This window comes from Homarus americanus, unplaced genomic scaffold (genome assembly GCF_018991925.1).
Source record: "Homarus americanus isolate GMGI-L3 unplaced genomic scaffold, GMGI_Hamer_2.0 scaffold39155, whole genome shotgun sequence".
Taxonomy (NCBI): Eukaryota; Metazoa; Arthropoda; class Malacostraca; order Decapoda; family Nephropidae; genus Homarus; species Homarus americanus.
The window spans coordinates 3,568,463-3,580,810 of record NW_024737042.1 but is presented as its reverse complement, the minus strand read 5'-3'; the positions used below and the strand labels follow the sequence as shown (position 1 = coordinate 3,580,810).

At 42.6% G+C, this 12,348-nt stretch overlaps 1 protein-coding gene across 4 annotated transcripts in view; it reads left to right on the top strand.

Moving 5' to 3' along the window:
* LOC121872593 (ubiquitin carboxyl-terminal hydrolase 2-like) overlaps nt 1-12,348 on the top strand; it is a 181,296-nt gene that overhangs the window by 91,074 nt on the left and 77,874 nt on the right. For 3 of the 4 annotated variants that reach the window (XM_042375437.1, XM_042375436.1, XM_042375438.1), the window contains one exon: nt 9,894-10,001. The exons of the other annotated variant lie outside the window; for it this stretch is intronic. In XM_042375437.1, the coding sequence (XP_042231371.1) occupies nt 9,894-10,001 (108 nt within the window). The remainder of the gene's footprint in view (nt 1-9,893; nt 10,002-12,348) is intronic. 4 annotated transcript variants of the gene reach the window in all.

Genomic DNA, 12,348 nt, shown 5'->3' with positions numbered 1-12,348 from the left:
TGTGGTTCAGTTTATTCCTGAAACAAAATATCCACTTATCTAATAACAGAAAAAAATATATTATATCGGCTGTTGGTAATCTCGAATAAGACCACCCAAGAGCGCTGTAGTTTTTCCCTTGACGTCCAGCCTCTTTTGACTGGTCTTGGTCCTCTACTTAAACATTTAGGGAAAACCTTGGATGTCCGTCTCGAGGGTTGGTAGTCCCCGGGGGAGGCTACGGCGCTAAAACATGTATGACAGCAGACACCACCCAGCCCAATAAAACCTGTTTCTCTTAAATTGTTCTCATGTTAGACTCGGTAAGGTTAGGTTAGGTTAGGTTAGGTGACCATCAGATTTAGGGAAAGAGCACTTCAGTCACCTTAGTGATGGTGAGATGCTAGTTATGGTGACCGTTTATGTTGCGGTGAAGATAAGTGTGTGTGTGTGTGTGTGTGGTGATGCCTCCTTTTGTTACTGTTTTATTCCCAGTAACATTTCCTGCCTCCTTTAACATGAGTATCAAGCCAAAATCAGTCTAGACCTTTAACTGGTATTTAATATCACGTGTGACATTACTTAACACGCACATGAAGTAAAGAAATATGACAAAATATTTACAGTTCTCATCATTAGCGTCTAACTTAGAGTAACACCTCAGACCTGTATACCTCAGTGACACTGTTATATCTCACGTGACAATCACCACAACGATTGTTTGTTGTCTGGCCTATATCACTGTCGGTATCCGTTGATCTGTACAATACTCTCAAAAAATTAATGTACTATATAAAGTCACTCATCGAACGTGTTTGTCCTGGCTCTGGTTTATAGTGTTAACTGTAGAGAAACAAATAGTTGGTGGAAATGTTTGGTTACTGGGCGATTGAGGCTAAATTGAGCCTCAGGTGTACTCGGCCCCAAGTTAATCTAACCGTAAAATAAGGATTGGATCGTCTTTGAAGTGAATCTAATTAGGACAATGGTTGGTTGGTTATACGTTTATATTATTATTATTATTATTATTATTATTATTATTATTATTATTATTATTACATGTATTATTATTGTTATTATTATTATTATTATTATTATTATTATTATTATTATTAGTAGTAGTAGTAGTAGTAGTAGTAGTAGTAGTATTTACAATCGCAAAAAGGGTATTGGATATCATGTATAAATATGATAAAGTTGTCTAACTGTGGTGGATCTTGGGACCTGCGCTGTGGATTCCGGTTTAGCGCCAAAAAAAAACTCGTAAACAAGAAAGCTTTCCCACACGCTATTCCTTCAGCGTCTCACTACTAACTGTTAGCTCCTCATGTTCCTCCTCCACCGCTATTATAAACTGGAGGATAAAGTATTGTACACATAAAGTAACTCCTGTCTCGTTAGCATTTAAGTGATGGCTTACCTAACCTAACCTAACCTGACCTGACCTAACCTGACCTTGCATAGTTATGGAATGAGTCATTTTTACACGGCCTGCAGTACGGAGATTTGCATTGTCCTCCTTCGTCACCGGAAACAACATTTAGAGGCACTCATTGTTATGGTGTGTGTGTGTGTGTGTGTGTTTGTTAAGCGTTCATACAAGAGATGACACAAACACAAGAGACACATTCAGATCTTCATACAACATACAGCACTCAAGTAATCATACAACATTCAGGTTCATCACAACATACGTCACTCAGATCATCATGCAACATTCAGTTCATCACAACATTCAAGTCAACACAACATACATTACTCAGGTCATCACAACATAAAGCATTCAGATCATCATGCAACATTCAGGTCATCACAACATTCAGGTCAATGCAACATACAACACACCGATAATAATTATTCGTGACCTGACTAATATAGGGATTAACAAAGGTAAGGGAAGGAGGAAGTGAGAGAGGGAGGAAGGGAGGTAGGAAAGAAGGAAGAAAGCAAGGAAGGAAAGCTAAGGGCGGGAAGGAAGGAAGGGTTGAGGGGGGTGGGGGGGGGGGTAACAGTGAGTGTTGGGAGAGTTGGCAAGTAGGACATGAACCGCTCTGCCAACACATGTTACCCACACCTGCAACACCAGTCCCTCCACTCTATCAACAAACACCTGTAACACACACACACACACACACACACACACACACACATACACACACACACATAAACCCCATTACCTGTAGTCAGTATTTAACACAGGCAGTGGGAGTACTTTACCTAGTTAAGTTATCTACAAGTGCACTAGATGTTTGGGTCGCGAAAAACGGCCAGTGTGATCAGAATCTACATGTTGGTCCATAAACAATAACACGGCTGTGGAATCAGGTAGAAAGTATCGACCAAAATTATTTCCAAGTGGTGACAGTATCATAAACTTAGATATGGTAATAAAAGCATCTTGATAATTATAACCTAGTCATAGTAATAGAATCATCGTTCTTCATAACCACCGCAGACACAAAGTAAACATTACCCACGCTATGTACTGAACCTTTCCTGTTCACTTGTGTGCCAGAATGAAGCGGCATCTTGTTCTGCCGGCACACTCACGAGCGCTCATGAATGCTGCTTGAACTTACTGCACGCGGATGCACAATCGTGAACACTCGCGGACACAAATCTAGTAACCATGTACATGTTTGTGTAATACAGATGTTTATTGTGTGTTGTCATTATAAACAGTTTACTAAATTACTTTCTCCTGTGCTGTTTCATTTAAGTCGCTCGATTAGTCATCTGAGGATGAGTTGAGAAATCCCAGATGTTGAGACCAGACCAGACCAGACCAGACCAGACCAGAGTGTATAAACCCAAGTTTAACGAAAAACCTTGGACCTGAGGAATTAGGGAATTAACGCAGCGATGTGTGGAGTGGCGGAGATGATTCAGGAAGTTAAGCATGTAAAAATAAAGATAATTAAATGAAAGTTAAATTAAGTAAAAAACGAGTATATAAATCAGATCTAAACGTCTCACTTTGGGAATAAAACAAAATAAGGCATTAACGCAGAGATGTGTGGTTTGGTGGAGATGATTAACAAATACATTATCAGAGAGATTCTCTTACTCGAGCTATAAAAGTTGTGTTGTGTAGCGGATACGACTTGGTGAACGGTGGGTGGCGCTGTTGAAACACATAAATTAACTTAAACAACAACACGAAATACACAATGTTAAAACTATACATAGAACACTGACACTGTCTAAGAAATTAATGGAGAATACAATAATAAATGTAATAGTTTATCACCGAGGACTTGGTCACTAGTGGTGTGTGGTGGAGAGAAGACATATTGGCTGTAACTGTGACAACGAGTTAATGATAAATTTATAAATAGGTAATTAGAAAATGGACTAGACATTATAAACCCTGTCTTGTTGATTTTATTGAATTTTGGACGAGACTTGAGTCAGTAATTTAGGCTATATTATCCCCATAATGTGATGATGAGTGCATATCTACTTAGCAAGGAGGAGAAGCAGCTGATTCATACAAGTATTTTGACAGTGATGCGAGTCGATAGTGTAGTGACGTTCTTACCGTGAATTTAGATCGAGATTAAATGATGCTGATTAATGTAACAGTTGAAGCGTCTGAAACAAAAAGAGACAACTGTATTATTTATTATTTGTTAATATAATAATTCACACCTCCTGTATGTGTTAGTTATAGTGTGTGTGTGTGTGTGTGTGTGTGTGTGTGTGTGTGTGTGTGTGTGTGTGTTGTACTGTACACCCAGGACTCTCAAAAATGGCTTCCTTGAATTTTCCTCGTAATTGCCTAAACACCACACGTATTCTGACTTAAGAGAATAAAGTAAAAAATAGCATCATAATTACAATGAGACCATAACTATAGTCTGAGTACCGGCTCTTAATGCTATTTATGAGACAACATTAAAGTACATATTATACATAATCTTGTGAATGGAGAGCCAGATACTTTATGTTATAGGGGAAACGAGGAAAAAGTCATGGCTGTGTATGTGCTGTCATGTTTGTAAAAGAAAATTCGTTCATCAGCTTTTAACAGATTTATGGTGTTATTATATACAAATGATGTTATGGATGGACGATGTGCATTTGTTAATTGGTTTTGCTACAGTGAACCTTTGTCCACGCGGCCGTTCGCCCCACATTATAAGACCTGGGAGATGCATCAGATAAGATGTTGTCTGATATGAACATGATTTTCTATAAACTTCTTACGTGATAAATACTTCTAATGTTGTAGTTAATGATGGTAACTTGTGATATGACATAGTACATATACATTTGTGTTTACCAGGTGTATTATATTGAGAGGCCGCCCTGACGTCCGTTAGTTAGCGTGTTTGCTCCCTACATCTTGTACTGCTAAAAGATGGTTTAAACAGGTACTTGTACGTTCAGTGAAAAAAGATACAATAACAAATCAAGAACTACTTTATCTCTGAAGCAATTGGTCACTATTGTGTCCAAATATGAGGCTCCTATATAGCTCAAACAGTGCCTGAAATATCACCCACATAAGCAAGAAAACAAAGGAGCAAAACAAGCACTGAGAACCATCTTTCGAAACTAATATCCTCGCGGAACCTGAAGAGGGAATAGGGAGGGAGTCATTAGGCAACGTATGACTTACAACTCTCTCTCTCTCTCTCAAGGTCACACGCGGAGGGATGAACTAATAGCTCTATTATTGTACATCAGTCTTCTGTACTTCCCACTTTCTCCCGCTATTGAACTGTTATCTTGTGAGAGGTGTATTTGTGCCGTTAGTGGCGTGTGTGTGTGTGTGTATCACAGGAGAAGGTCAGGGCTACCATCTCGGCCTTCACTATATTGTCTCTCTTGAATTGTTTTACGGGACGAAACAATGCGGTAAGATAATGAATGAGACGCCCCGGAAATTCATTTGGAGATAACACTACTAATACAGATCTAGGTGTTGCTGTGAAAGGTGTGGGGAGAGGGGGGGGGGTAAGAGACAGAGTATAAACACTTGGTTAATTTCTATGATGTTCATTTGTTTACATTCCGGTGGAGGTGGTAGAGGGTGAATGGTTGTGTAAGGTGGAGAGTGGATGGTTGTGTAAGGTGGAGAGTGGATGGTTGTGTGTGGAGGGTAGAGAGTGGATGGTTGTGTAAGGTGGAGAGTGGATGGTTGTGTATAGGTGGAGAGTGGTTGTGTGTGGAGGGTAGAGAGGGATGGTTGTGTAAGGTAGAGAGTGGATGGTTGTGTGTGGAGGGTAGAGTGGATGGTTGTGTGTGGAGGGTAGAGTGTGTGGTGGGAAGGTGTACGTGTACTATTAGTGTGAATATCTGAGGTGTGGCGTATCACCTGGTTATCAACACGCCATTACACCACCCCCACGCTTCCTTGTGACATTTTTGGTCTTGTAGTTCACCCACCTGGCTTCATCCATCTTGCTCACCCACCTGGCTCACTTATCTGGTTTTTTTTTTACTCATCTGGCTCACCCAGCTGGTTCAACCATCTGGCTCTCACACATACCTCTATCACCTGCTTAACCCCAAAGTGCTCAAGCAGAGGCATTTCACACACACACACACACACACACACACACACACACACACACACACACACACACACACACACGCCTCAAAAATGCACCTAGGTTTGGCAAGAGTGTGGATTTGGCAGTTTATTTAAAGCAAAAATAAAAATGAATAAAAAACAAATAAAAATACAAATAAACGGCATTGGTCAATCTAACACACACCAACCTCAGTGTTTGTCAGGGTGTTGACTATGTGTTTTGTGTTTATATTCATTGTTTATATTTTTAGGGGTGGGTGGGGGGGATGGAGTGGAGTTAGGGGGTTCATCATCATCATCATCATCATCATCATCATCATCATCATCATCATCATCATCATATCTGTATTAATGGTCTCGTTTTGACTTGTTGTGTATTTGTATTATATTTCACCCCACACTCCACTATACCTTCACCCACACTCCACCAAACTCCTCTACACCCCTTCACACTCACTCGCAGTCACCCACATTTCTCCAAGCTCCACCACAATCTCCCACACTCACCCACATTTCTCCAAACTCCACCCCAGTCACCCCACATTCCACCACAGTCTCCCACACTCATCCACATTTCTCCAAGCTCCACCACAGTCACCCACACTCACCCACACTCACCCACACTCCACCAAACTCCGCCACAGTCACCCACACTCACCCACATTCCACCAAACTCCATCCCAGTCGCCCCACACTCAACCATATTTCACCACAGTCACCCACACTCACCCATATTCCACCTAACTCCACCACAGTCTGCCACCTTCACCCACATTCCACCACACTCAACCAAACTCACTCAAATTTCACCTCAATTCAGATTTAAAGAATTCTATGCGTATAATTTACTCAGGTGTATCATATATCATCAGCTTTCATCCGTCCTGTCTGTGTCTCTGTCTGTCTGTCTGTCTGTGTCTGTCTGTCTGTCTGTCTCTGTCTGTTTGTCTGTCTGTGTCTGTCTCTGTCTGTCTGTCTGTGTCTGTTTGTCTGTCTGTCTGTCTGTGTGTCTGTCTGTCTGTCTGTCTGTCTGTCTGTGTCTGTCTGTCTGTCTGTCTGTATGTGTCTGTTTGTGTGTCTCTGTTTGTCTGTCTGTGTCTGTATGTCTGTCTGTCTGTCTGTCTGTATGTGTCTGTTTGTGTGTCTCTGTTTGTCTGTCTGTCTGTATGTATGTCTGTCTGTCTGTCTGTCCGTTTGTGTGTCTCTCTGTTTGTCTGTCTGTCTGTCTGTGTCTGTATGTCTGTCTGTCTGTTTGTGTGTCTCTCTGTTTGTCTGTGTCTGTATGTCTGTCTGTATGTGTCTGTTTGTGTGTCTCTCTGTCTGTCTGTCTGTCTGTCTGTCTATCTTTCTGTCTCGCGAGTGAAAAGTTATGTTGAAGAATACACTTGTGATGGAGGAAGGAGAAGGGAGGAAGGAGAAGGGGTAGGGGGAAGGGAAGGGGGGAAAGGGGGAGGGGGTAATGGTGTTGCCGAGAGAGCATTTGGTGGGAAATTCATCCAAATTTATAATGTCAACTCCCCCCCCCCTCCCCACCCCCCCGAAGGCACAAGAGGCCAAGACGAGACAAATTCATCTGATACAAACAGCGGCGTGTTGATAATTATTTATTTTGTATTATTATCTTTTTTTTCTCTTAAGTCGTAATTGATTAGATGAAACTTGGTTAATTAAAGTAGACATATAGGTGTAATTAAGGAGAACAACATCATCATCATCATCATTTCGAGGTGTATCTTGGTTGGGTAAGCTTTTGATGATGAGTATAATGAAAGAAGCGTTTTTAAGCCCATCAGGAAGGGACTGTGGTCTATGATGGTCTAACATGGCGAATATAGACCAATGTAATTTAATCCATGGTTGGGAAAGGAGATTAATGGAGGGAGGAGGGGGGGTGGGAGAGATTAATCGCTCTAGTTGATTTTAAGGATTTGGGGCCCAGTATGACGTAAATTTAGGATAGGCCCCAGTTCTAACGGGCCCCAGTCTTAATGATCTGACTAAGTTCTGTTGGGGCGTTTGGGGATCGGGGTTCATTTACAGCCGTGGGGTGTAAATAATAGCCTAGCCCATAGCAACACTGAAGGCTAGGATGTTGTGGACAGTCATAGTAATTTGACACCGCCATTGGGTGTACTGGTGAGTGTATGAGTGTACAAGTGGGTGTATGAGTCAGTGTACTAGTGGGTGTATGAGTGAGTGTACTAGTGGGTGTATGAGTGAGTGTACTAGTGGGTGTATGAGTGTACAAGTGAGTGTATGAGTGAGTGTACTAGTGGGTGTATGGGTGTACTAGTGAGTGTATGAGTGTACAAGTGAGTGTATGAGTGAGTGTACTAGTGGGTGTATGGGTGTACTAGTGAGTGTATGAGTGTACTAGTGGGTGTATGGGTGTACTAGTGAGTGTAAGGAGTGTACTAGTGGGTTTATGAGTGTACTGGTGGGTGTAGTGTGAGTGTACTACTGGGTGTGGAGTGAGTGTACTGGTGAGTGTATGAGTGTACTAGTGGTTTATGAAGTGGGTGTACTAGTGAGTGTATGAGTGAGTGTACTAGTGGGTGTATGAGTGAGTGTACTAGTGAGTGTATGAGTGAGTGTACTAGTGAGTGTATGAGTGAGTGTACTAGTGGGTGTATGAGTGAGTGTACTAGTGAGTGTATGAGTGAGTGTACTAGTGAGTGTATGAGTGAGTGTACTAGTGGGTGTATGAGTGAGTGTACTAGTGGGTGTATGAGTGAGTGTACTAGTGAGTGTATGAGTGAGTGTACTAGTGGGTGTATGAGTGAGTGTACTAGTGAGTGTAGGAGTGAGTGTACTAGTGGGTGTATGAGTGGGTGTACTAGTGGGTGTATGAGTGAGTGTACTAGTGGGTTTATGAGTGTACAGTTCTTACCTAATATAGCGTTCAATAGAGGACCATCTCTTACAGCGGCCATCTGTATAAGACAACCCGCCTATAACGGCAACCGCAAAGTATTGACCACTAAACGGGAACTAACTACTTGACAACAGGTGAATATTTGACAAGGTGGTGACCGCTAGACAGGAGGTAACCGTTTGACAGGAGGTAATTGCTAGACAAGGAGTAACCGCTAGACAGTAGGAAGTAACCGTGAGACAGGAGGTAACTGCGAAACAGGTCGTAACTATAACTAACCGATAGACAGGAGGAGGTACCCGCTAGACAGAAGGTAACCGTTAGACAGAAGGTAACCGTTAGACAGAAGGAGATAACCGCTAGACAGAAGGTAACCGTTAGACAGGAGGAGGTAACAGCTAGACAGGTATACAGTGTGGGAAAGGCGGACATTGATAGAAGGGAAAAAAATTATTAGTGTGTGGGAAATGGACGGTTGGCTGCGGACAGACGTTCACTTGCTCGACAGGTGATGTAGCTGACGAAGAATTATGAACGCGTGAGTCACTGGCGTATTTACGGTCATGAGTCATTACGTCCGTCCGTGCGTCTGTGTGGCTGTTTACCCGCATATCCTTCCGTCCGTGGTTCTGTCTGTACGTTCTTCCGTGTTTTGTCTGTCCTTGAGCGTACGTGTGGTCTTTCGTATACACTTCCGTCCGTGCATATAACTGTACTTTCGTCTGTGCATGCTTACATATTCTTCCGTGCGTCCGTGTGTAAATTCGTCCGTGTTTTCGTCCGTATTAGTCAGCCATGAAATACATTGATAGTATACAAGAAAAGTAGCCCCTTCGATTTTGTATATATGTATGTATGTATGTATGTATGTATGTATGTATGTATGTATGTATGTATGTATGTATGTATGTATGTAAGTACAGTATGTGGGAAGCTGGGGGGGAGTGAATTTTAACCAGATTTAAACATGGCTTACGACTATTCCTCAGACAAGTTCAATAATTCAGTAATCTCAGATAATTGGACTTGGTTGCGGCGCAGTCATTACATATAATCGACTCCAGTATCTCGCCTTCCCACCACACCATCCCATTTAAATGAAACTTTATATTAACACCTACACGGAAGACAGTCATTACTACCTGACAATAGATGTTTCCTGAGCAGTTGTTGTACCTGTATATTACCTGTAGGTCATTTATTTACTGTGTATATGTAGTCCAGGTAATTGTTGTTTACCTTTTATATACAGCTGGTGGTGGAAATTATGTAGTGTGTATGTAGCCCAGGTAAGTAAGGTGTACGGTAGGTGGGGGTAAGTTATGTAGTGAAGATGTAATTAAGCACGTAGACAGGTGGTATAAGTAAGCTATGTGTACTGTACATTAATGCAACGAAGGTAATTACTGCTGTTTTAATGAGGGGTGTACGTCCATAATAAGACACCTACCTGGCCCTGCTACACCACCTGTAACCTGGCCATCTATCCCCCCTCAGCCCAAGATCCGGCTGGAGGTGGAGAGCGGGTATGACGGCACCCGCTCCCGGTACCGCAGAGACCGGGTGAGGGAACGGATAGCTGCGCGTCTGGCCCGAGAGACTGAGGTAACTTGTTTGACCCTCCCTCCCTCCCTCCTCCAAACCCATGTAACCCACTCCTCAAACCCCATGTGACCCACTCTCCAATTCCATGTGACCCACTCCTCAAACCCCATGTGACCCACTCCTCAAACCTCATGCGACCCACTGTGACCCACTCCTCAAACCCCATGTGACCCACTCCTCAAACCCATGGACCCACTCCTCCAACCCCATGTGACCCACTCTGTGACCCAAACCCCAGGCCCTCCACCCCCGAAGAGCTTGACCCCTCCCTCCTCCCCACCATTATGACTACTTAACCCCCCTCCCCCTCCCTCCCGCCAGCTGGATTTGCCGTGAACCCTAACAAGCATGATGGTAGTAGTACAGTATATAGTTGTTAGCAAAGCCTTTTACTGTACCCGTATGCTAGAGTCGGTGCCTGTAACCCGTAGTAGATAACCGTAATAAAAAAATAGTGAAATGACCTTAACTTGTAGTAGGTGATTGTAACCTTAGCCTATAGTAATATAGTATTAACCGTAGCGTATAGTATTAACCGTAGCCTATAGTATTAACCGTAGCCTATAGTATAAACCGTAGCCTATAGTATTAACCGTAGCGTTTAGTACTAACCGTAGTCTATAATATTAACCGTAGCCTATTCTGTAGTATTAACCGTAGCCTATATTACTAACCTTAACCTATAGTATTAACCGTAACCTTTATTATAAACTGTAACCTATAGCAGTAACTGTAACTTAGGGTAAGTAACTGTAACGTATAGAAGGTACTCGTAACCTGCACTCGGTAATCGTCGCCTCTGCTGGGAGTCGTATAACCAACCAGGTAATTGTTCCCTATATGGCAGGTGAAGAGAGTACAGGAACACAGGTAAACCATATGTGTCCTCTTGATGACAGGTTGTGACACATGTTCCCGTGAAGAGTTGATCAGAGTGTATAGAGACGGACGTGTTGAACTGTCTCTATGTATGGGAGAGAGAGCCTTTAGTATATAAACTATAGTCTGATTTTAACATTTTTCTATAGACAGGGATAATAGTGAAGGGGGAATGTATTGGGAACTATTAACATTATTTATGAATTTATTTCGTTTTAGGGAATAATTATGGGAGAAATTATAATTAAACATTTTGATCGCTGGTTTCACGGGTCGTTCGCCTGTAACGAGCTTGATGATCGCTAACTACTTATATATCTCTGTAAAGGTGGCAGTCTGTGTGTTAATGTTATGAAGAATTTATGTTATCTGTCACCATTTAGTTTGTTAGTCATTGGTCGTGATAATTACTGAGGGACCTAATGTTTACCCTGGACGTTACACAGCCGAGGTATTGATTTGTGCTTCATCATTTTTCTCCACATAACTGTATTCTTCACCAGGTGTACTGTGTTAAACACGTGGTGGCTGGCCGTCAGGTGTTCCCCATAATTTTAACTGCAGATCTACAGTAAGATCACACTGTACTTGCTGATGATTACAGTTATGCAGATTAAATGATGATGAAGAAGTACAAACTGATATAATGGAAAGGTAACTTCTTTTTGGGACTCGGTAAACACAAACACTAAGGAACGTTGTAAACGATCTGTGTAAATCAGGAAGTGGAGGAGGTGGAGGAGGAGGAAGGGGGGAGGTATGAACAGGTGGTGGTGGGCGGATGGCTGACTACTGTGTTGGCTCGCTCGCTGGTTGGTTATCTGGTTCGTAGTTTGGCCAACTAGCTGCCTGACTGTCAGGCTAAACTAGTCAACTATCTAGCTGGCTGACTACCTAACTATCTGGTTCTCGGGATTGATACCTTGCTAATTTTGGCTAGCTAGTTAGCTTGGGAGCTGGCTGGTTAGTTTGCTAGGCGTTAGCAATCATGCTTGCTGGTTAGTTAGTTTGCTATCTATAATGCTGGCTGGTTGACTAGCTAGCTATTAGGTTGGTTGGCTGTTTAGCTTGCCAGCTGTCATGTTGGCTAGTGTGGGTTAGCTAGCTAGCTATCATGCTGGTTGGCTGGCTAGTTAGCTTTAGCTATCATGCCGGACGGCTGTTTCTTTATCACTTCGGCTAGCTGGGTAGCGAACTATCATGCTGGTAAGTTAGCTTGCTATCTCGTTGGTTCCCGAGGTCTCTTGCTATCATGTTGGCAGGCGAGTTAGCTAGCTATCATGTTGGCTGGCAAGTTAGCTAGTTATCATGTTGGCTGGCGAGTTAGCTAGCTATCATGTTGGCTGGCGAGTTAGCGAGCTATCATGTTGGCTGATGAGTTAGCTAGCTATCATGTAGGCAAGCGAGTAAGCTAGCTATCATGTTGGCTGGCGAGTTAGCTAGCTATCATGTTGGCTGGCGAGTTAGC